The sequence below is a fragment of the Bubalus bubalis genome, chromosome X, assembly GCF_019923935.1.
Source record: "Bubalus bubalis isolate 160015118507 breed Murrah chromosome X, NDDB_SH_1, whole genome shotgun sequence".
Taxonomy (NCBI): Eukaryota; Metazoa; Chordata; class Mammalia; order Artiodactyla; family Bovidae; genus Bubalus; species Bubalus bubalis.
The window spans coordinates 36,732,132-36,758,179 of record NC_059181.1 but is presented as its reverse complement, the minus strand read 5'-3'; the positions used below and the strand labels follow the sequence as shown (position 1 = coordinate 36,758,179).

At 40.0% G+C, this 26,048-nt stretch overlaps 1 protein-coding gene across 9 annotated transcripts in view; it reads left to right on the top strand.

Annotated features, from left to right (window-relative positions):
• PRRG1 (proline rich and Gla domain 1) overlaps positions 1–26,048 on the top strand; it is a 356,881-nt gene that overhangs the window by 228,203 nt on the left and 102,630 nt on the right. Inside the window, exon 2 of one of the 9 annotated variants that reach the window (XM_044937110.1) lies at positions 13,965–14,131. The exons of the other annotated variants lie outside the window; for them this stretch is intronic. Within the exon in view, the coding sequence (XP_044793045.1) occupies positions 14,097–14,131 (35 nt within the window). The 5' untranslated portion in view covers positions 13,965–14,096. The remainder of the gene's footprint in view (positions 1–13,964; positions 14,132–26,048) is intronic. 9 annotated transcript variants of the gene reach the window in all.

The window sequence follows — 26,048 nt, the reverse complement described above, 5'->3', positions numbered from 1 at the left end:
TGCATGCGTTTCAAGCATCAGACATGATCTTGCAGGCGTTAGGTGCTTATTCATTGTTGAATAAATGAATGAATGAGAGGATACTGTGTAAATTTGTTAGAAAGGTTAATCTCTTTGTGCTTAACACAGCAGCAGGCATGGGGTAGGTGCTCAGAAAATATTTGTTGAATTGATGACACTATTCATTCAAATATTGTTGAATTAGATTATCCAGTGTACCCATCTATTAGAACATGATGATGAATATAAGTGTTTGAGTGATAGATATAGTCTTCTGGGAAAGAAAAGATGAGCTTTTTTTTTTTTTTTTTTAATTTTGACCTCTACACAGCATATGGACTTTGGTTCCCTGACCAGAGATCTAATCCATATCCCTTGCATTGGAAGCGCAGAATCTTAACCACTGCACCACCAGAGAAGTCCTAAACACAGATTTTAATGGATGCTTTTGTCCTTTGATTCCCTCAAAGAGTAATTGATATCCTATGCTGAACTCCACTTGCGGTAAAGGCTTCGTTTACCTACTTCGTCTTACTCAATCTCTCACTCATTCACTGCTAAAAACTCCTTCCTTGACTTCTGCCCTTTCCCTAGATGATGCCATTAATTCTCATAACCTGCTACATTCTGCACACTGACAATTCCCACAAATAGATCAGAATTTTTTAGTCAAACTTTTTCCTCAACGACCTAGGGTCATATAAATGACTGTCAACCTTAAACTAAAACGTCTTAGAACTTTCCCCCCTGCCCACTGCCCCATGTATGTATCTCTGCTTCTCCTTTGTGGCTCATATTGTTAAAGAGGAGGAGATTCTGTATTCAGGACAGAGACCTCTTGGTAAGAAGTGGCCTGAATTTAATTACGAATGTGACCACGTGGGATTCCCTTAGCCACTGCTGGGGAGAAATAGCCGTCTTGACCTTGAGTTAAGGCCTCTAACTTCAGGGGCTGTGGTCTGCATCACCTCTGCCAAACAAGTTTTGTCTTGTGGTGCTTTTCTGTGCTGCACTGTGTGTGTTGTCCTGTGCTCAGTCACGTCCAACTCTTTGCGACCCCATGGACTGTAGCCCCCCAGGCTCCTCTGTCCCTGGGATTTCTCAGGCTAGAATACTGGAGTGGGTTGCCATTTCCTTCTCCAGGGGATTTTCCTGATCCAGGGATCGAACCCACGTCCCCTGCATGGCAGACAGGTTCTTTACCAGTGAGCCACCAGGGAAGCCCTCAATTGTTTTCTGTGCCAGTGACCTTCCTTCCTCCTTGCTGATGCAAGTAGGGATGACAGGAGCAGGAGGCCTCTTTCTTCGGACCTTCCTTTCTCAAGTGTGATGTGTGAGAATGTACTCTGATCATCACGTCCACAGAACTGTCAAGGTCTGTGTGGATTTTTCCCCCATTGTCTCTTCCTTTCCTGGCTGGATAATAGACCATATGTTTTTTTGTGAGTTATTTTTCCTGTGACTTCCAGTCCTCACAGGAGGCCTTCCCAGTGACACTGTGCAGTTCACTCTTACCTATTTCTCTGGGCCTATCCATAGTTTCCCCTTTTTGTGCTAGAGCCACAGGACTTCAGCTGATAGTGTTATGTTTTTTCCTGTTACATTACTACAATGGCATGTGGTTTTGCTTTCCTTTTTTTCCTTTATCCCATTTATGTGGGACCCATTTGTCTAAAGCTGTATATGAAATGTTTTCAAACAACCTTAAAGCCAGACACTGTCTCTATAATGTTGGTAAAGAAATGTTAAGCATTTCTTTCCTACATTTAGTCACATTAAAGAGAAATTTATTAAAAATATTTTATTCTTTTTATTCCAAAATATTTACTAGAACTTCTTATGTAGTATTGATGAAAGCTGTGGATTCTATTAAGATGACCAAAAGTTAATGTACATCTAAGCTCCATGTTGTCATAGGTGAATCTTAGTTGCTATGTGATCATCTACTGTGTGTCTGTCCATGCTGTGCTGTGCTGTGCTGAGTCGCTCAGTCGTGTCTGATTCTTTGTGACCCTATGCACTGTAGCCCACCAGGCTTCTCTGCCCATGGGATTCTCCAGGCAAGAATACTAGAGTGGGTTGCCATGCCCTCCTCCAGGGGATTTCCCAACCCGTGGATCAAACCCAGGTCTCCTGCATTGCAGGCTGATTCTTTACTGTCTGAGCCACCAGGGAAGCCCAAGAACACTGGAGTGGGTAGCCTATCCCTTCTCTAGGGGATCTTCCCAACCCAGGAATCTAACTGGGGTCTCCTGCATTGCAGGAGAATTCTTTACCAGCTGAGCTACCAGGAAAGCCCTTGTCTGTCCATATCTGTATTTAAAGAAATGTAATTCCAACTCATTTTGTTGTCGGTTCCCCAGCTAGCAAGGACTAAGGCAGAGAATGTCACAGGGAGCTCTGACATAGGTTTGTTGACAACCTAAGGTTCTAGCACTGTCTGGGGTAGATGATTCTGATTATAGTGCACTGATTGCTTTAGAACCATACCCCTTGATCTTGACTTTACTGTGTTAGACCAGAAGCAGCAGCATTAATTGCATGGAATATTATGAAATCCTGAGAACATCCTTCTGAGGACCAAAAGTGAGTGGTTGGGGAAGTGTACAGGGCTGGTATACCACTTCCTTCATTGTGATTCCACATACCTCCCACAAATAGACCCCCTGCTTCAAGGGTGCTTATATTTGGAGTGCTTAATTCCATTAACCTGTATGAGTATGTGAAAGGTCATTTTGTTAAAAACTTCACATTTACCTTCCTCCCCCATCACTTTTCTTTTATTTAGTTCAGGGCTCAGCTGAAATGCTCAGTGTTTCTCCTTAGTGAGTGCTTCAGAAATCTTGGCACTGAATATCATTCTAATAAAAACATGTAAATTCAGCATCTTGTAGAAAAGCTTCTCTGTGTGGCACCCGGGCCACCTTGCATGTCTTTACTCAGGCCCCACGGGCAGTGCTTGACCATAGTCTGAGTCAAGTCTTGGCGAAATGCCCCATGGTTCCTCCTGGAGCAAGGGGAAATAAGCAGCCTGGTGAGGAGCTGTCATGAGGCAGTTTCTTATAACATACCTCGTGGGAAATATCCTAAGTCCATTTCTCATCCATCTCCTCATTCAGCTGAGGGCAGAGGCTTCCGTCTTGTTCCCCGTGGAGTACAACTTTTGGTGTCTGTGTACGTCAGTAAAGCTGCTTGGGTTTCATTTAGAGGCGGCTCCTTGATGGCAGCATGACACATCGCTTGGACGTCTGTCATTGGGCCCCTCCTGTTTGATGTCAGCCTATGGGATTAAGTACTTGGTACACTGACACATACTGATTTTGCTTTTGCTGTGTGTGTAAGTAATAAATTGTTTGAATCCATTTGAACTCATTGTCTGCTTACCAGCCTAATCTATGGAAGTGTGGCAAGCCAACCCAGCGGCTGCACTAATAATACTTGTGACCTCGTGAACCATTGAATTGGTGCTTTGGGAATGTTGACTGTGTGACACAGTGAGGCATTGGGGCTCTCACTGGCCAAACCCTCAGCTCCTAGATGTACCATGGGGTACACTTTCAGCCTTTGTACTTGTCTTTGAGCAGAGTGGGGCCCCCAGTTTGTAGGTGAACAGAGCCTTTCTATTGGAATTACCCTTTTCTCACATTTCCAGGCCAAGGAAAAGACCAATATCTGCTTTTTAGAAAGCCTTATTTATAGAACTGGAAAGACCACACAATTTCTGAAGTTCCCTTCCCCCCACCTCCCAGCCTCTGACTCTTTCGAAGTGTGGTGGAAAACAAGGACTAATCACCGTGTTTGGGCCTGCTCAGAATGGTGTACTTTAAATGGTACATTCTTACTCAGGAGGTGGTTCTCTTGCTCATAGATTGTGTGACATTTTGGTTTCCAAAGACACCAAATGTTTCACCATTCAAGCATGTACAAAACATTTCTATTCTGGCATTAGATCTGGGAAAAAGAGAAAACAATATGGAGAGCAATTTCTACTTACATATTTTTGAAATTTTTTTCTATAATACTTCTTGATTTTGCACTAGAGTTTTTTTTTTTTTAAATGTAGACATTCAAGGCTATAACTTTACCACTAAGCACAACTTTAACTGCATTCCACAGATTTTATGTTGTACTTTTATTACCATTTAGTTCAAAATATTGTCTAATTTCTCTTGTCATTTACTTTTAAATTTTTATGTGCTTTCCCATGTTGAAAGCTTTTTATCCACGTGCAGTCATATACATTTTTTTCACTACATGGTACTATAGTTTTTATTCTAGTACTGTAGTACTCTTTCAATTTATCAGACCCCTTTCAGAAGAGAAGTTAGTATGTGTATAATTGAATTTTGATCCAATGGTTATTTAGAGTTTTATTGTTTACTTTCCAAATATGTAGGGTTTTCCTCATTTACATATTGGTATTTGTGAGGAAGATGTTAACACAGGGAGTCTAGTTGCTAACTTTTCATGTCTCTAAAGGAACCTGGAACCATACTCTTGGTTAACCCCTGGGAATGTGGCCCTCTGCATGTTTTCATGTTAATGGTTGATTTTGTTTTGCACACCAGGAGCAATAGACCATGCTGTACCTGTTTGTCAGAACTACTTTGTACAAACATCTATATTGATGAAGTATACCTAGTTTCATTGTTGGGGTTCTGAGTGTCAGTTCCAATGGCTGGATATGCCTGTATGACCAGCCCTTCATATAAGCCGTGAACATTGAGACTCAGTTGCTTTTTCTGCTCTTCCCTGGGCAGAGATATTTTGCATATATCCCTGTATTTTGTTTCAAAAATGTATAAAAAGGTGTGTGTCTGACCTCTCTGGATTCTTCTACCCAATGCATATATTTTCTCTCTTGCTTTTACTCTGTACTCTAGACTGCAATGAATCTTAGCCATGAGTATAACCTGATGTTGACTCTTTCTTGATGAATCACAAGCTTGAGGGTGGTCCTGTGTGCCCTAAAACTGTATTCTAATTTGATTCAATTGTGGTCAAAGAACATACTCCATATGATTTCAGTTTTCTTTTTAAAGAAAAAATTATTGAGGCTTGTTTTATAACCTAGAATATGGTCTCTCCTGGTAGCTATACCATGTAAATCTGAAAAAGAATGTGTTCTGCCATTATTGATTATATCATTCTATAAATATATATTAAGTCAAAGTGGCTGATAATGTTGTGCAGGTCTTCTGTGGTTTTGCTGACATTTTTTTTCCTCTAGTTCAATCCATTGCTGAAGGAGGAGTGTTAAAGTCTCCAACTATAGTTGGAGAATTGCCTATTTCTCCCCTTCAGTTCTGTCAGTTCTTGTTTCATATACTTGAAAATTGTTATGAAATGCATACACATTTAGGTTGACCCCTTCCTGTTAAATTGACCCTTTAATCATTATGAAGAGTCCTTTATATCTGATAATACATTTGGTTTTAAAATTCGTCTTGTGATGTTAATGGTCGTTTTAGCCTTTTCCTTATTACTCTCTCCAAGGTATATTTTTTCATCTGCTCATTTTTAACCCATGTATTTATATTTAAAATGAATATTTTGTAAACAGCATAGACTTGTGTAGTTTGTTTCATTTTTGCCTTCTGACAGTTTCTACTTCTTAATTGTAATGATTAACATGATTGGGCTTATGCCAAATATTTCTGTTTTTATTTTCTACACATCTGTTTTTCCTTCCTCTCTTCTTCCTGCCATGTTTCTAGAGGACTTGAATATGTTTTCAGAATTCTATTTTATTTTGTCTATTGATATTTTAGCTATTCTTGTTTGTACTATTTTTATAGTGGCTGCCCTAGGGGTTACAATATACAAGCATAACTTTTCACAGTCCACTTAATTAGTTAATAATGTACTACTTGGTACATTAGTTAATAATGTACTACTTCAAGTAAAACATGAAAATCTTACAAACTTATATGTCCACATTTCTGTTCTTTCTTTTTGTAGGTGTTAAATGTCCACACGCATACACACACACTCCACAAGACTGTTATCGCTTTGGTTTTAGACAGTTTCTTGATTTATAAAAAAATTTAGAGGAAAAAAGCAAAATATAGTCCTCTGTTTTTATTCTGCCTTTTATCACTTCTGATGTTCTTTATTCATATTTGAGTGTCCCAATTTCATCTGATACCATTTCCCTTACAGCTAAATAACTTCTTGTATTTCTTACAAGGCAAGTCTGCTACCAACAAATGCACTTCTTATAGTGATCTGCCAGTGACAGATGCTTTTAATTTTTTTAAATTAAAGATCTGAAAGTGTCTTTATTTTGTTTTCCCTTTTCAGGGATTTGTGTACTGGATATAGAATTCTGGGTTAACATTCCCCCAGCCCTCCAAGATTTTAAAGATGTTGGCTTCAGTCTTTCTGTCCTCCATGGTTTCTGATGAGAAGTTAAACATTAATCAGATCATTGTTTTCTTATTGGTGATATGCCATTTTTCTCTGGTTGCTTTCAAGATTTGCTCTTCATCTTCAGCTTACAATGGTTTATTATCTACTTTGTGTTTATCCTGCTTTGATTCATGTATCTTGTATCCATGAATTTCTTTAATCAATTTTGGGAAATTTTCATCCATTATTTCTTTAAAATTTTTTCCTCTCTCCTTTTCATCTGGTAGTCTAATTACATTTATTTATGACTATATATATCATTTAACAGGTCTCTTAGCTACTGTTCATTTTGTTTCATTTTATTTCTCTGTATTCCTCACCTTCTATAATTTCTATTGTTCAGTCTTTAAGTTCTCTTACTTATTCCTCTGTCATATCCATTTGGATGTTACTCAACCTAGTGATATTTTTTCAGAAATTATGTATTTTTTGTTCTAAAATGTCATTTTCATTGTTTCTGTTTCTCTGCTGAGACTTCTAGTATCTCGGCTGAAGCTTTCATCAGTTAATCATTACAACATCTCAGCCATAATCGAATCCAGTTCTCATGCTTTCTTTGTCTCATCTAACTAGATTGTTTTGTTTTATTATGCTTTAACATTTTTTTGCTGAAAACTGTACATCACGTACTGGGTAATAGGGACTGAGATAAATAGGCCTTTAGTGTGAAGTTTGATGTTAGTCTGGCCAAAAGTTAGGCTGTGTGTAGTATTTACTGTAACTGTAGTTGTCAGGATAAACTTTCCTCTGGTATCTTTATTTTTCACTTTCCTCTTGTATTCAGGTTCTCCTAGGGACTTGTTCTTAAATAAGGTCTGGGATGTGCTGTACTTTCAGTTTTATTCCCCTGTCATTATACAAGAATTCTATTGATGAGGTGGGAAGGTGCAGGGAGAGACGAAGTGCTTTATATTCCTAAGGTTGGGTCTCAGTCTTTTAGTGAAACTGTATGCCTGCACTGTGACCTTCACAAGTACTTCTCAGCTTTTGTTTTTCCCTCTTAGATTACATCTCTTTTGCATTGACAAGTGGGTTCTTTACCACTAGCGCCACCTGGAAAGCCCCTTAGATGAGACAGGAAGACTAAATGGGGCTGGAATTGGGTGATTTCTTTCCCCCATGTGGAAGGCTAAAGGGGGTTAGAACTAACAGGGTATTTGGGTATTTTGAGTATTTCACTTCCCAGAGGTTGACTCAGTTCAGTTCAGTCGCTCAGTCGCATCTGACTCTGCGACCCCATGGACTGCAGCATGCCAGGCTTCCCTGTCCATCACCAACTCTCGGAACTTGCTCAAACTCATGTCCGTTGAGTCAGTGATGCCAAAGTTGACTAGGCTTTGTTAAATAGTCTCTCTCTCTCTCTTTTTTATAATTTTATTTGTTTATTGTATTTGGCTGTGGTGAGTCTTCATTGCTGCGCAGGCTTTTCTTTAGTTGCGGTACATGGGCTTCTCACTGCAGTGGCTTCTCGGTGCAGAGCATGGACTCTAGGGCACATTGTTGTTGTTCAGTCGCTCAGTCTTGTCTGACTCTTTGTGACACTATAGACTGCAGCACACCAGGCTTCCCTGTCCTTCACTGTCTCCTGGAATTTGCTCAAACTCATTTCCATCAAGTTGGTGATGCCATCCAACCATCTCATCCTCTGTTGTCCCCTTCTCCTCCTGCCTTCAATCTTGCCCAGCATCAAGGTCTTTTCCAGTGAGTCAACTCTTCACATCAGGTGGCCAAAATATTGGAGCTTCAGCTTCAGCCTGTCCTTCCAATGAATATTCAGGGTTGATTTCCTTCAGGATTGGCTGGTTTGATCTCCTTGCTGTCCAGGGGACTTTCAAGAGTCTTCTCCAGCACCACAGTTTGAAAGCATTAATTCTTCGGTGCTCAGCCTCCTTTATGGTCCTACTCTCACATCCATACATGGTTACTGGAAAAACCATAGGCTTCAGTAATTGTGACATGTGGGCTCAGTAGTTACAGTTCCTGGTCTCTAGAGCACAGGCTCCACAGTTGTGGTGCACAGGCTCAGTTGCTCCGCAGCATGTGGGATCTTCCCAGACCAGGGATCTATCCCATGTCTCCTGCATTGGTGACGGATTCTTTATCACTGAGCCACCAGGGAAGCCCCAAATAGTTTCTCTTGAGGGCAGGCCGTGTTAAGAGGTAGAGAATGTTCTGAACATATTGCACAATGGCTATTTTTCCCCCCTCTCCCTGCTGAAAGCCTGAGGGAATTTTTCTCTGATCTTCTCTGTGAGAACTTGGTAGGGCTCCTGGTAGTCAAACTCACAAAAGTATTAGGGTCCGCCTGAGATCAGCCCCACCCCCTGAAGTTTTTAACTCTCAAACTTATCTACACTGAGCCTCCAGCAATCAACTACAGTTTAGGTTCCCTACTCTGATTCTGGGTTTCCCTTGTGGCTCTGCTGGTCGAGAATTCGCCTACAATGCAGAAGACCTGGGTGCGACCCCTGGGTTGGGAAGATGCCCTGGAGAAGGGAAAGGCTACCCACTCCAGTATTCTGGCCTGGAGAATTCCATGGACTGTACAGTCCATGGGGTTGCAAAGAGTCGGACACGACTGAGTGAATTTCACTTTCACATTCACTCTGATTCTGGTTCTGGAGTTTTCTTTTCCTGGGCTTCTTTCTGCTTTGATACATTGGATTTTCTAAATGGACCTGTCTGTCTCTCCAGTTTTGAAGGGTTTGCCCTGTGAGCTCAGTCCTCTGATGGATCTAGAAAGAATTGTTGATTTTCAGTTTGTTCACCTTTTTTCTTATTGTGGAAGTGGGAGTGGCAACTTCTAAGGTCCTTATATGCCAAGGTCAGAAGTCAGGTTTTTATGAATTGAAAGCAGGTCTCCTTGTATTTCGTTGAAGATAGCCACTTTAGCATCCTTGTCTGTTAGTTCCAACATCTCAATTCATCTAGGAGTTGGACTAGAATGGTTTTCTTTTCTCCTGATAATGTTTTATATTGTGTGTGTATTATATATATATATTCATATATAGATATATATATATATATTCATATATAGATATATATTCTTTGTATGCTGGGTACTTTGGGATTGTATCTTGGATATCATGAGTGTTATAAAATTCAGTAGATACTGGACTATATGATGTTTATCCAATAAGTACTGTATTTTAGCAGCCAGTTTTGTTGGCTGGGCTTGAAGAGCTAACTCTTGTGTAGTAGCTCTTGTCTTTGTTCAGATCTGTTGTTTCTGGATGGCTGTTAAGAGTCTAGTCTGTGCAAGTGTTGTTCAGGGTTTAGTCAGAGATGTGGGTAATCAGGGATTAGGGATCTGCTCTTTGGCGCTTTCTCTTCAGTGCTCATGACTTCCTGGATTCTTGTTACCTGATTTTCCAGGGCTGAATGACTAGGTTTTTCCCACCTACTTGCTTCTGCTCTGAGTACTTGAGCTGCACCTAGACCCAGACTAAAACTCTGACCATCTCCCCTCCTTCAAGTGAGCGCACAGTCTGCCAGTGTCTGTCTGCTTCTCTTTGCTCACCAGAACCTTCTGGATGGCAGTTACAGTCTCAGTTCTGAGTCTGTTCTTTTGCTTTGCATTTATTTCATACCAGTGTAGTTCAGGATTCAATTACCAGTGTTGTTCAGGATATGGGTAGACAGCATTTGGCTCTGCTCCTCCTGGGATTCCCTCACTTCTTCAGCATTTTTCCAACTCATCTTTCCTGGTTCCCTAGGCCAGGATAATGTCAGGTTTTTTCCATGTGTGCCCTGTCCTCCACTGGCTACTGTTCATCACAAATGCTGACTTAGCTTCAAGCTGAAAGCCATAGTGACTAAAACTTATTTATCTAGCTCTCTGTCTCTGTCCCTCCCAGCAGTTGTGAGTTCTTGTGAGAGTCCATATGCTTCTGCTCACTGTCTGGTACCTTAAGTTTGTTTCTCTTTCTGTCATTCCTAGGCTTTGTGCTTGTTGTGTGTGTGTGTGTGTGTGTGTGTGTGTGTGTGTGTGTGTGTGTGTGTGCATGAGCGCATGTGCACATGCAGGAGAGGGAAAGAGTCCAATGGGTTCTGAGTTTATCATGTCCAGAAATGGAAAGTTTTGAGGAGTATTTCCGGAGGGCAAAAAACCAATTCACTGAATAGTCCCTTATTAACCAGCACCATGTGTTCCTTTAGTTAATATTGGCGATATAGAATCTTGTGATGTCCAACCTCTGGTTTTCCATACAAAAGGGAGTCCAGGGGGAGACATTTTAGAGATAAACAGCCTCCTTTGGGGGCTATGAACAACATATATGATCCCACCTCACTAAGTTGTATTGAAAATAGAATTACTTTTCATCAGTTCTGGAGATTTTAAAAAACCTATTTATTGCTATTGATATTTTGAGTCAAATGCTAGATTCTGTTCTGCTTAGTACAGTGTTGTTGTTTTTTAGTTGTTGAATTGTGTCCAACTCTTTTGTGACCCCAGCTCCTCTGTCCATAGGATTTCCCAGGCAAGAATTCTGGTGTTCAGTAAATCATATTTCATCATAATAAATTACTCATCATTAATAAATTAAGAGTGAGCATTTTGAATATCTCATAAGTGATTAAAGAAATATATTTGTATATTTTTCTTGTAACCATACGAACAGGCAGCTAATATATTTCAAGCCATTTTAAATCAAAGATTACTTTGTCCATGATATACCTTGTTATATAGTGCTCTATAACTGAAATATTTGGGAGGAAGTTCCTGTAATGGTTATTTCTTACTAATAACTCATTTGTTGAAGAACTGTAGGGAATAGTGAGCTAGTAATTAGATAAAGTTCATTTTGTATGAACCTTATAGAACAGCCAGAGTAAATGAGGTTAACTTGAACACCTTAAGAATGCATATAATAATTAGGAGGCTTGTAGAAATCACCAAGGAATTTACAATGATAGAAGAGCGAAGAATTACAGTTTCACTAATAACGAGGTTAAAGTGTTCTGCATATATGTCTGCATATGTACAAAGTATAAAATTCATCAAAATACAGCTCACAATACTTTTAGCTCATTACCCTCTTGTTAATTCACATGTAAGAGATTATGTGTGGTCTCTTATGGTAAAGCATTATGGTAAATCATGGGCTGCACTGCTCACTATTGAATGAGGTCAAAGCAGCCATGTTGGCCTGTCACTAAAATGAGAGATTTGGCATTGACTTGTCAGAGTGGTTATAGTAAGAGAGATGCCGTATGGAGCTATTTCCTGAGAGTAATCCAAATATTCAGCATTGCAACTCAGAAACTCATCGAGTTCTCTTGCCCTAGGCCTCCACTGACTCAGTGCTTTAGGCAGATTGGGGAATCCTGAGAAAGCTTGGGACTTTAAAGGGGCTATGGTAGCTATCTTGCTGTTGGCACTAGTGACCCATAGCTGTGGATCCCCCTGTATGCAGCCCCATTCTAGGGTTGAAATCCAGTGCCCCAAAGCTGTTTTGAGGCCTTAATTGCATGAGTGAGCTCTAAAAATGTGAAAACAATTATAGACCAGAATAACAAGGTAAGTAAGGCCAAAGAATGTTCTTATGGTTATTCGTGCATGTGGCCAGCAGACTTCATTTTTTTCCCCAGATGATTCTGAAAGATTCCTTTATAGTTTAACAAATTTACATTTGATTCTTCTTGGCACCCAGTTGCATTCCTATTGGTTCTGTACCAGACCACATCAACTGTGACCCTTTGTCTTAATCTCCCATCTCTGAGGTAGACGAATGTTTCATTCAGCTCAAAGGGTGGTAAGGAGCTATGTTTCCATGGAGTTTGCCTTGTGTTTCACAGCGTCTGGGTGGTAAGAACAGGAAGAAAAATCTGGTTTAGAATAAACTGTATGAGGTGTTAGAATCCTGTAACGCTTATATGAAGTTCGGTGAAATGCTTTTCCAAAGAGAATTTTCTCCTCCAGTTAGTAGGAGAAATTGGTATGAGGATGGAACCTTCCCTCAGATTGGCTTTCCTGGTAGCTAAAGCAAGACATTGCAGACGTTTCAGAAGCAGTTTCCAAGGAGGTGAATGGCTCGTGAGATAATTTTCTTAAGTACTTGGATCCTCATTGTCGCCAGAGGCTTTGAAGCTGTGAGTTACCAAAGAGCCTGATTTGATCTCCTGGGATCTTTGCCAGGTTCATAATTGCATTGAGATTTTCTGTGATCACAAATGACAACATGATGTCTCTCCTTTTATTCTAGCAGAGAGGTGATTCTGAGATGATAAGGAACAAAGAGTAGGTTTTAGTTTGGAAGACTTGAAACATCAGACTTCTTGTAGGCCAAACAGAGTAGTATATATCAGAAACAGGTGTGCAGCCATGGAGTTCTGACTGCTTGCTTTATTGAGATAGCCTTGAAAAAGTCAGTTAAACTAACCAACATGAGGGCAGGTTTTATGTTATTTAATATTTTGATGATCAGACTCCTGGTATGATGCTTGGCTGTGGAAGATCCTGATAGATTATTGTTAGAATGAGATGTCTGCTGTATTATTGCAATGTTCCTAGGTTGCTTGACTTGTTTTAGCTTGGGAATAGAGGTAGCAATGCTGGACAGAAAGCACAGTAAGAGAGACTTTCCCTCCTGCCCCTGGCAAACAAGTCATTTTTTGAGACTTTCTGGTGTCACCTGGAGACTTCCCCGGTGGTCCAGTGGCTAAGGCTCCACACTCACAATGGGGGGCCCTGGGTTTGATCCCTGGTCAGGTAACTAGATTCCACGTGCCACAACTAAGATATGGCACAGCGAAATAAATGAATAAATATTTTTTTAAAAAAGAAAAAGTGTCACCTGGTCTGTGATGCTAGACCATATCTTTTCTGGGTACCACTGACCTAGTCATTTTCCCCTTAATGTATCCTTGACTTCTTTTATAGCATCTATGGCATTTTTACTTCATTTTTGATGTGTATCTGCCTCTTTATACCACAGTGGAGAGCTCAATTACAGTTCATTTGCTTACCCTTGGTCTATTAGTAGGAATGAGTTTGGCTGCAATTGGCAGGAAATGCATTTAATAGACACTTAGATAAGGGTGTTGTTATCTCACAAAATAAGTTAGGAGGTAGGCAGTTCAGAGCGAATGCCTTCAAGGGCACATATTTTTCTGTTTTTCCAACCCATTAAGCGTAGCATGTGGTTCTCATTCTCATGGTTGTACAATGGCTGTAGTCCACACCTCACATCTGTATTCCATGTGGGAAGAAAGAGGGCACGTGCAGAAAGGATTGCCAGAAGTATGTCCTCTGAAAAAAAGACTTTTTCCCCCTTACATCACATTGGTAGAACTGGATCACGTGTATACCCACAGTTACAAGGGAGTCTGAGAACTTTTCCGGCCCTCCTCCTAGAGAAAGACTGGGGGCAAAAGCATTGTGGATAGCATTTTTGTAGGCAGTCTACAGTGTCTTATTCATGATTGGGGTCTCCCTCAAAAATGTCCTGGCACACATCCAATCAATTTTGTCACATATTGAACAGATTTTAGTCATAGGCTCACCATCTTAAACCTCAAGGACAAAATCTGTTTCTTTGCTATTTCTTCAGATTCTTTGCATCTATTTTAAAAGTGTGGTCTGGCTCATGGTTTCAAATTAAACCTACGTTGGCCATTTTCAAGATGAAGGTTATGGTCAGAGATGGAAATATGCAGGAGTACAATAGAATGTGGTTCCAGGAATGTGGCCCCAGCAGTGTGGAAACCATTCAACCCTGTGAGTAATGGACTCCATAAACAATCTGTCTGATTCCTAGGGCTCTGTGATTTCTCGATGTCCTTTAGCTTTCAATTCCTTTCTTCTCTGACCAATTGCATTTCATAGAGGGAGGGGCCGTAGCACTTGATGGGTCCCCTTATGTGTGTGTGGGTGTTGGTCACTCAGTCATGTCTGACTCTTTGTGACCCCATGGACTGTAGCCCACCAGGCTCCTCTATCCATGGAGATTCTCCAGGCAAGAATACTGGAGTGTGTTGCCATGCCCTCCTACTATGTGTAGTGTGAAAATAAATCTGTATCAACAAGTAACTTCTGAGTGTCCTCTTCTTTATACTGATTGGAACGAACCTGAGGACATCTGGGAACCTTTAAGACCCTCTAATTTTTGCTCCTGCTGCCCCCACTGTTACTCTTGTCCTAGGACACTCATTTCTATCATTTGTGGCTTTTATGCATTACTGACTATATTTTCTAGATGGTTGTGAATTGTAATGTCTCTGTCTTTATCCAAATACAGAATGTTTGTTTTCAGCCATAAATTCCCTTGTCCTTACTTACCACAGCCACAGGAAAACCCTACAGTCATATCTATTACACAAATCCCTTTCCTTAGAGACCAGGCTTTCCTCCACAGTCCTCCCCTTTAGTTGTTCCAGGAATGGCAGGAGCTTTATTGAAGGAAGTTTGCTGAAGCAAGGTCTTCAATGCCTTTAGGAAAGTTATGTCCAATTCGGTAGTGGCAAAAATTTTTTTTCCTTTGCAAGTCACATATATAAAGAGGAAGAGATCAAATAAGGGCTACACATGTCAAGATCTTACTGAGAGGGTAGTTCTTGTGGGAAGAAGTTTTACATTTTGAAAGAAAATATTCTTCATGCACGCTTTTACAATTAAAAACAGTGTCCATGTCCCACAAAGAGCAGAGATTACAAAATTTTAACCAAAAGCTATAGGTTCATAAAAGAACAAATATAACTAGCTCATACATACATTATATATTATATATTTAACCTGATCGTGATCAAGGAATTGTAAACTAAAGCAATGAGGTGCATTTTTAATCTGTTGACTTCACAAATTTGAAAAACAAAATGCTCATTCTCATTGCCAACAAGTATGGGAAATAGTCTTTAAAAGTTTTTTTTTCCCTTAAAGACCTAACCCTCCCTAATCTGCTTCCCTTTCTTCTTCCCTCCTTCCTTCACTGTCAACCTCCCTAAAGCCAACCTGAGGCAACCACTGTCTGTAAACAATCACTGTCCTGCACTGATGGTAAAAATGAAATTGCTTCAGACTGCCTGGAGGGCAAGGTAGCAGTAAATATCAATCACCTTAGGAATTTAATCTCAGAAACTAATGAAATGTTCATAGAAATTTAGGTAGGTAGATTTACCACCATAATTTATAAGAAAGAAACAGAACCATCCTAAATGAGCACCCATAAAGCACTGGTTAAATAAATGATATTCCTATAACATATTATGAAGTGGCCATGAAAATTTATGCATATTCCGAGTTGTCTGTTCCTAAGTATGCATCAGTGAGTGGAAAATAGTTCCCGTACATGTCATGCAAGAATCGATGGTCAGTCCAGTGTTAAAACATGCTGCTGCTGCTGCTGCTAAGTCGCTTCAGTCATGTCCAACTCTGTACGACCCCACAGACGGCAGCCCACCAGGCTCCCACATCTCTGGGATTCTCCAGGCAAGAACACTGGAGTGGGTTGCCATTCCCTTCTCCAATGCATGGAAGTGAAAAGTGAAAGTGAAGTCGCTCAGTCGTGTCTGACTCCTAGCGACCCCATGGACCGCAGCCTATCAGGCTCCTCCGTCCATAGGATTTTCCAGGCAAGAGTACTGGAGTGGGTTGCCATTGCCTTCTCCTTTATATGTGTTAAAAACATATAATTTGGTTTTTGTGTTATGAACAGTTAAAATAGAACGAGGTAAAGGGGAAAATGAAAAGTTAAAAGATTGATTGAGGGGACTAACCTCAAGTGGTTAGGACTTGTCCAGTGGTTAGGACTCTGCACTTCCACCACAGGGGCACAGGTTCGATCCCTGACCCAGGAACTAAGATCCCGCATGCCTTACAGCTCAACCAAAAAGAAAAAAAAATTGGTTGAGTTTAAGCCTTACCTGGTAGCTCAGGTGGTAAAGAATCCACCTGCAATGCAGGAGACCCCAGTTCTATTCCTGGACCGGGAAGATGTGCTGGAGAAGGGAATGGCTACCCACTCCAGTAGTCTGGCCTGGAGAATTCCATGGACTGTATAGTCCATGGGGTTGCAAAGAGTCAGACAAGTTTATAATGAAAGAAAAACAGTGAAGTCGGCAGCTCCATTGTTTAGACTGTTCAGAGGACCTGCAGTCTTAGCCATCAGTTATTGGGTGTTTTTTCTCTGTGTCACCTGGGTGCTAGTTGCTATTGTCAGTGCAGACAGGGCAAGTGAAAGTCTCATCCCTCAAGCAGCTTGTGATCTGAGGGAAACTGAGGGCAGGAGGAGAGAGGGTGACAGAGGATGAGATGGTTGGGTGGCATCACTGACTCAACGGACATGAGTTTGAGCAAACTCCAGCAGATTGTGAAGGACAGGGAAGCCTGGCGTGCTGGAATCAGACATGACTTAGTGACTGAACAATACAAAAATACACAGAAAACTGGTAAGCAAGCAAGAGAGAGTCATATTTGATGAATGAGTACTACAGATTTGAGTACTATAGAGATTCAGAGAACAGAGAGTTTATGTCCTGCGGGGCTGATAGAGATGCATCTCTAAGGAGGCAGAAAATCATACTGCCCTTAATAATGGTGTTTGGATTCAAATATGCCAAAAGAAAGGGACATCATATTTCAGTGAAGAAGAATGGTATGAACACAGGTTTGTAAGTGGGAGAGAGCTAAATTTTTGCAGAGACCTTTTTTGTAGAGAGCTAGCTGACTTGACTTGTAGGGTTCTTGTTGGAGGGGAAAAACAAATAACAGGGACCAGAAGTCAGTCTGGAATGTGACACTTGTCTTCAGACCTCTGATGCAGATTTGCATGCAATTGTGTTTGTTGCTTTTAATTGCATGACACAAAAATATCCATTTTAGTATTAGAGAACCCACTGTAGGACATAATGAAATTAAGCTGAGAGCTGAAAATTTTCCCTTCTTGGTTGAGAGTACTACAGTGGGGACAGCATTAGACTGAGATGTGCTACAGGGTCTGCCAAGCAGAAACTCTACAGAGTTTGGTTACAACCAACCCAAACCTTGGTTTCCTCATCTGTAAGACAAGTATATTATTATTTGCCAGACTGAACACACAGGGTTCCTAATGTGTAGGTCAAGTATTCATAAAGTGAAAGAAAGATTCTTGTTGGTGCAGGGTTGGAGGATCAAAAAAAAAAAAAAAAAAAAACTTTCAGACAGAACCCCCTCTGTATCCTGTGCTCTCTCAACCTCAGCTCTGATGAAAGGGTGTGCAACTAGGGGACATAAAAGCATTTATAGAGAAATTTGAACCCACCTGAAAATTGAGTACTGACGGAGCAGTAGTCCAGAAAAATGTTCCCCCACCCAGTACCAGCATCTTTAGTGCATTGTCCCCAGACAGCTGGGCTCCAGTATAGGTTTGGGGATTGCTTTTGAGTATGTCCCTGGTGGCTCAGATGGTAAAGAATCTGCCTGCAATGTGAGAGACCAGGTTCGCTCCCTGGGTCAGGAAGATACCCTGGAGAAGGGAATGGCTACCACTGCAGTATTCTTGCCTGGAGAATCCTTATGGACAGAGGAGGCTCGTGAGCTACAGTCCATGGTGTCATAAAGAGTCAGACATGACTGATCAATGAACACTTTCATATTGTAACAAATATCCTCTTTGGTTTTGGCCAATGAATCCCAGGGTTGTACTGATTTGGTAAACTCACCTGACAGGCATTCCACAATGTTTTTCCATAGTGCAGTAATTCTTAGGGACCCAAGGCTACCCCCAGATGAACTATAGTCCCTCATCCTTAATTATTTAGAGTGGAATGATATGCTGAATTCTCTTGGTCCATGAGGTTGCTTTGTGGCTATTTTTTTCCTCAGGGCTGCTGCTCTTTTCTGGAGAAGGGCCAGCAGAGTGAGTCAGAGCATCTAGAATTTATTCGTAGAATGGCCCTCAGGATTGCTGTCTGAATCAGCCAAATGTAATGAGTTTCCTTTGGCACGGGCATTTGGTTGAGCCTGGTGTGTTTTTTATTGTATCTAAGCAGTTTTGGGCTTCCCTGGCTCAGACAGTAAAGAATCTGTCTGCAATGTAAGAGAACCGGGTTCAATCCCCGAGTTGGGAAGATCCCCTGAAGAAGGGAATAGCAACCCACTCTAGTATTCTTGCCTGGAGAATTCCACGAACAGAGGAGCCTGGCAGGCTACAGTCCATGGGGTCACAAAGAGTCAGACATGACTGAGTGACTTCTACTTTTTTCAGGCAGTTTTAGGAAGCCATTGAGTGGGTCAATTTCTAAATATATTATACAAATGTAGAGTACCTGGCTTTTGTGCTATCTTGCCATTGGCCTACTTATAACAAAAAACTATAGAAATCGTGTTGTAAAATGCCTCATAGTATTTGCTCTATGAATGTTGAAGATACTGTTCATCACATTTCTTCTTTTGAGGACACTCGGGATAATTTTTTTCTCTACTCTCAAAATCATAACTAATAAGGCTTCTAGGCAATTGCTTTGTTTTTATTTTAGAGATACTATGGCTCATGTAGCTAGTAGTGTTTTTCTTTTGGCATTGGCTCCTAAGAAGTTTATCTCTTCCTTTAACAAAGATACAGAGCCTGCCAGCGAGTTTTTCATAGATTAATCTCAGTTCTCTCTATACAGGCCACATTATCCTGAAACTCTTCTATTCTTGATTTCCCCTTTGTCACATTTCCCTCAAAGGCTTTTTATTTTTTAATTTTATTTTATCTTCTTTAATTATCTAAGTTTATATAGGCCATCTTTAATTCTTTCCAGAACTAGACAAGGTATAAGTAAATACAATTAATTTGATACTGAAATGTTAAATTTAATGTGTTGAAATGGTGTCTATTTTGCTTTTGTTGTATATTATGACTTCGTGGTGATCTGGGATACCCAAGTAAGTGATACTACTGACGTGTATAACAACTGAACTTTTAGATACACGAGAGATAAAGTAACAACTGATCATATGCCTGCAGTAACCCCTGCAGTGAATACCTCAAAGTGTGCACAAGTTCTGTCTTCTTGGCCCTTTCCTGTCAAACTTCTCAAGTCTCAGTTCATTCCACCAGGAAGCCTTTTATAGGAGAGGAAACAGAGTCTCAGAAATTTCTTACAGCTCACTAAGTAACAGAACAAAGGCCTACCTCAGTGCATGTTCCTTGATCAGGATCAGTTCTCCCATACCCACCCTATATAACACAGCTCTTGCTGGATAAAATCCATTTCTGTTTTATCATGGGAAGACTCCAATTTTTTGTCTGTTTCAGCTAGGCATTAAGAAGCAGGTGGATTAATTTATGCATGTGTGAAGAGCTGATAATGCCCTCTGATTTTCCTACTATTAATATATGCTGGTTTGCCCCCAAAGATAAGATAGCTCTATCTCTAGATATCTAAATCCAGGTTCTCTCATTTATCTGTCCCAAGGCAATAATGAGAAATGAGAATAGTGGTTTATATTTTAAAATCCACACTGCTACATTATTTATGACAGCAAAAATTGGAATCAGTTCTTAATGACTGCAAAAATTTTTATTGTATGATTATAACAAAGTTTATTTCTGAAAGAACATTTAGGGAATGCTTAAATTATGGTTCATGAATGTAATGCACCCATCAAGAATCATACTTAGGAAGTACATAATTCATAAGATTATTAGGATGTATGAATGAGAGAAGTTGGACACAAAATGGAGTAGTATATAAACTCAACACGTTAAAATACAATATTTTATTTATTCAACAAGTTTTTTACTCGATAAATTTCTCATGTCTAGTATGTGTCAAGTAGAGTGATAAGTATGAAGATCTAGCATCAAACAAGATTTACATGCTCTCTGCCAGCATGAAACAAAATAGGACATGATTATGCAGTTGAATCTCCCTTTGGGGATTGGTGGTTTCTCATCAAATGTGATTAAGCTCATTTTCTAGTTTGTGGATTCTCCAGGACCTTGGTTTCATTTCTCTTCTGCGTTTTGTATGGGAATCCATAGTTCTCCAGTTCCATTAGATTGAGTGGTAGAATTTAAAAACAATAGCAACAGACAACATCAAGCCTCATTCCCTGTCATCTTTAGATTTCTTTTTTTAACCTATGTGGTTAGTGTTGCCCAGTGACATCAGTATAATAGCTTCTCCTAGAAATCTATCTGAGTTTATCTGGGCTGCTTATGCAGGAGAAGATACTAGTGTGCAAAGGAAAAACATTTCTTTGGGGTCTTTCTATTTTACCTTACACCTGCTTTTACAGAATGATTCTTATGGTTGGCAAGCATTATGAACTTAATTTTGTTCTTAAAATTAATTTTCCTTTGAAAAATTTGAATGATACTTAAAGGAAATGGACCTTCACTCAGAAATAGTTTTTTTATCGAAGAAACTATAAATCTTGTTTATTTAAGAAAGTCATCCTGCAAAATAAACCTTCTTTAGAATTGAGGTTAATGTTCTAATTTCATGTTTAATGGTCCATGTCAAACCATTAAATTTTGGTTCTCCCAATAGCTTTAATGTAATATCCTTGGACATATTCATTGCAATGATATGCTTTGTTAGAGAATGATGCAACTTTTTACATGTCATAGCAAGAGCTCTTCTTTCTAAAGCCTTAGAGGTATATCAGATTTGTTCCATATACTATTTGTTATGTTATTTCAATGCCATATTTTTGTCATGTGCCTACACAGTAGGATAGTGGGAATACTAAAAATGTGAGATGGATGTTTTTTTTTTTTCTGGTTGAATTGTAAATATTGAGCTCTTGAAGTAAATTAATATATCTGACCTCATTTAAAAAAAATTATAAACCTGAACTACTTATATGATCACATTTAAAGTACCAGTTTTGTTACATTTAGGGCTAAGATTTTGTTCTGTGGTATGCCTAAGGTAAATACAACCAAAGTCACATGGTTTATTCTTCTACTTTTTCACTCATGCATGGTGTCCATTATGCATTGATCTTGTCCAGCAGTATTAACTTTCTTTAACTGATCGTTCTGCTGTCTGAAGCATCTTATTAAAATTTAATCAGTAAACTAAAAATAAGCAGCTAATGCTGTAGCACATTCTGGTAACTCATAAAGTAAAGCCTAATATAGGCATGTGAGGTTAAAGGAAGGTGAATGTTTATTGGCTAGTCAAGGGTATATATGGGCTTCCTAGGTGGTACAGTGGTGAAAAATCCACCTGCAATGCAGGAGACCTGAGTTCAGTTCCTGGGTGAGGAAGATCCCCTGGAGAAGGGAATGGCTACCCACTCCAGTATTCTTGCCTGGGAAATCCCATGGACAGAGGAGCCTGGTGGGCTACAGTCCATGCGATTGCAGAGTCAGATACAAACTGAGCATGTGTGCACAGGTATATATAAATTACCATTTTTCCTCTCGAGATGTGTGATGTAATGGGATCACACTTACAGGTGATATACTTTTCTATTTGCAGAATGTTTACTGCTTTCCGTACTAGCACTGAACTGCTCTGAATAATATAGTGCTAGTGCTAAGTCTCTTTCAGTTGGGTCTGACTCTTAGCAACCCCATGGACTGTAGCCCCCCAGGCTCCTCTGTCTGTGGGATTCTCCAGGCAAGAGTACTGGAGTGGGTTGCCATTTCCTTCTCCAGGGGATCTTCCTGACCCAGGGATTGAACCCGTGTCTCTTGTCTCCTGCACTGGCAGATGGGTTATTTACTTCAAGCGCCACCTGGGAAGCTATTTATATAGGGGTAACGCCCATCTGTGCACCTTGTTTCCACAGAAAAGCTCTTCTGGACAGTGACTATGGTGACATAGTTGTTGAGTTATGTCCTAGGTGTGCTGCATTTCCCATCCACCAAAACAAAGCAGATCCCACCCGCATGCATTATCTTCATAATTGTTCTTCTCTTTTTGTCTCATGCCCACATTGAAAAGTTCCTTCTGCCTTACTGCTTTTCTTGTCTCTCTTTTCAAAACATTTCTAGATTTAGAAGAGTCATCTAACCATATTCCTGCTATTAGTTCTGTCTTTGCCCCCACTGGCTCTGTTCAAAGGTATTTGTTTTCACAATACTATAGAGAACCTATTGGCGGTTTAGTCATGTCCGACTCTTGTGATCTCAAGGACTGTAGCCCGCCAGGCTTCTCTGTCTGTGGGATTTTTCCAGGCAAGAATACTGGAGTGGGTTGCCATTTCCTTCTCCAAGGGATCTTCCCAACCCAGGGATTAAACTTGGGTCTCCTCATTGCTGGTGGATTCTTTACCAACTGAGCCACTAGGGAAGCTGTTGAGAAAATTATGGTATTTTGCTGATCTTAAAAGTAATATTTGCTTAAATAGGCAAAAGATTTGAAACAGGCACTTCACACAAGATGTCCAAATGGCCAATTAATGTAAAAAGAGTTGTTCAGCTTCATCAATCATCAGGAAGATGTGTGGTGCAGTACCACGACCACTCACCAGAATAGCAAAGATGAAAAGGACAGTATCAAAAGTCAGCATGAATGTGGAGCAACTGGAGCCCTGTTCTAGTACTGCTGAGAGTGTACAACCATACTGGAAAAGTGGTGATTAAGTAATGAGTAGAGCTGAATATAAGCATGCCTATAAACCCATTAATTCCACTTTTTGGCATAGATGCAGAAATGGTTATAGATGTTCATAAAAAGACAAGTACAAGAATGTTCATAGCACTATTTTTTGTAAACCTAAACTTGAGAAAACCCAAATGTCCATCAGTAGTAAAATGAATGCATTAATGGGGATATAGACCTAGGATGAAATTGGTAGTGAGAATGAATGAACTGTAACTACATAGAACAATATGGATGAATCTTATAAACATGATGCTGAGCAGAAGCTACATTCAAAAGAGCATACATTGTGGTTCCACTTATACAAAGTTCAAAAACATTCAAATCTCATCTATGATGTAAGAAATCAGGCCAGAGGCACAAGGGGGGCTTCTGGAGTGCCAATAATGTTCTGTTCAGATCTGGGTACCGGTACATAGTTGTGCTCACTTTATGAAAATTCAACGAGGTATATACTTAGGATTTGTATACTTGCTGGGAGAAATATCAATAACCTCAGATATGCAGATGACACCACCCTTATGGCAGAAAGTGAAGAGGAACTAAAAAGCCTCTTGATGAAAGTGAAAGTGGAGAGTGAAAAAGTTGGCTTAAAGCTCAACATTCAGAAAACGAAGATCATGGCATTTGGTCCCATCATTTCATGGGAAATAGATGGGGAAACAGGGGAAACAGTGTCAGACTTTATTTTTGGGGGCTCCAAAATCACTGCAGATAGTGACTGAAGCCATGAAATTAAGACGCTTACTCCTTGGAAGGAAAGTTATGACCCACCTAGATAGCATATTCAAAAGCAGAGACATTACTTTACCAACAAAGGTTCATCTAGTCAAGGCTATGGTTTTTCCTGTGGTCATGTATGGATGTGAGAGTTGGACTGTGAAGAAGGCTGAGCACTGAAGAATTGATACTTTTGAACTGTGGTGTTGGAGAAGACTCTTGAGAGTCCCTTGGACTGCAAGGAGATCCAACCAGTGCATTCTGAAGGAGATCAGCCCTGGGATTTCTTTGGAAGGAATGATGCTAAAGCTGAAACTCCAGTACTTTGGCCACCTCATGTGAAGAGTTGACTTATTGGAAAAGACTCTGATGCTGGGAGGGATTGGGGGCAGGAGGAGAAGGGGACGACAGAGGATGAGATGGCTGGATGACATCACTGACTCGATGGACGTGAGTCTGAGTGAACTCCGGGAGTTGGTGATGGACAGGGAGGCCTGGTGTGCTGCGATTCATGGGGTCACAAAGAGTCGGACACGACTGAGCGACTGATCTGATCTGATGTATGTATGCTTTATTTTAATATTTTATATAAAAGAATAATAAGTACCATGTTATTTATCTACTGCTGAATAACAAATTATCCCAAAGCTTAGCAGTTTAATAATTATCTCACACAGTCAGAGTGTCATTGATCCAAGAGTAGCTAAGCTGGGTGGTTTTAGCTCAGTCTCTCTCACAAGGTTGCTTTCAACATGTCAGCTGGGGCCTGCAGTCATGTGAAGGCTCAAATGGGCCTGGAGGATCTGCTTCTAGGTGGCTTAGTCATCAACCTGTTGGCAGACACCTCAGTGAAAGCTGCTTATCTTAGCACAGGCTAGAAAAAAGATAACATTTATTTATTTGCTCACTGGGATGGGGGCATGAATGATGGGGTTGCAGAGGGAACCCATGTTCTCATTACATTCTTCAGTCACGTGGTCTCTGCTGTATCTTGGAAGACAAAGTCAGGAAGTTTTACTTTTCTCTTTTTCTGACCCAAGCTTATCTTACATTTGAAGCCATGAGTGCAGAGTGGCTTAGCTACTTGTGGAGAAAATAGTTGATAAAGGAGTAAAGAAAGAAGGAAAAAAAAAATGAACTCTTGGGAGAAATACAACTTGAAGTATCTAAAAAAATGTCATCCCACAACACTTGGGTTGAATGATTGATAATAAAGATATCAATAATACAGTTACAGAATTTAGAGGGTCAGCTACTTAATATACATAGTGGAGAAAATAGTTGGTTTCAGATCCCTGATGTTTCAGGTGGTGGCACAGTATCCAAGTGTAGATTTCTCTGGGGCATTTGAAATTACAGAAGTTAGGGGAAAGGTTAAGACTAGATAGATAGCTTTGTATTTCATTGGGTTTGGAGTGATAATTGAAACATTACTTTGGATGAAATAAATGATTTCTGTTAGGAAATCCCATTGACTTCATCAAGTGATTTACAGGGCATCTAGATTATTTGATGTTATCTGTGATGACTTCTTTTCATTCACTGAGGCACTTCTATAGCTTGAGCATGATTTATTTAGATAGTTACACCATTGTCTTTAATATTTTAATGTGTACTTGAAATACAAGTCCCACTATCATATAAAATTAATATCTCTGACTTAAAAGTTATTAGACAGTTGTCTAACTCTTCTTATTGATAGTGCTAGATCTTTATGTTTCAGTAATATTTATCCTGGGCTTACTTGGATTTCTTTTGACTTGTTGATTTATGGAAATTCAGTAAGCCATTTCCCACTATACTCCTGGGACTGGCAGATAATGGCTTGTGCCTGTTTTATATGGTGCATGCTTTTTACATTTTTAAATGGTTGAAAATTTTTAAAAGGAAATTTCATGACACACGAAAATGATATAAAATTTCAATTTCACTATCCATAAATAAAGTTTTATTAAAACACAGCCTTCAGAATGGGAGAAAATAATAGCAAACGAAGTAACTGACAAAGAATTAATCTCAAAAATATAGAAGCAACTCCTGCAGCTCAATTCCAGAAAAATAAACGACCCAAGCAAAAAATGGGCCAAAGAACCAAACAGACTTTTATCCAAAGAAGACATACAGATGGCTAACAAACACATGAAAAAGATGCTCAACATCACTCATTATCAGAGAAATGCAAATCAAAACCATAATGAGGTACCATTTCATGCAAGTCAGAATGGCTGCGATCCAAAAGTCTACAAGCAATAAATGCTGGAGAGGGTGTAGAGAAAAGGGAACCCTCTTACACTATTGGTGGGAATGCAAACTAGTACAGCCACTATGGAGAACAGTGTGGAGATTCCTTAAAAAACTGGAAATAGAACTGCCTTATGATCCAGCAATCC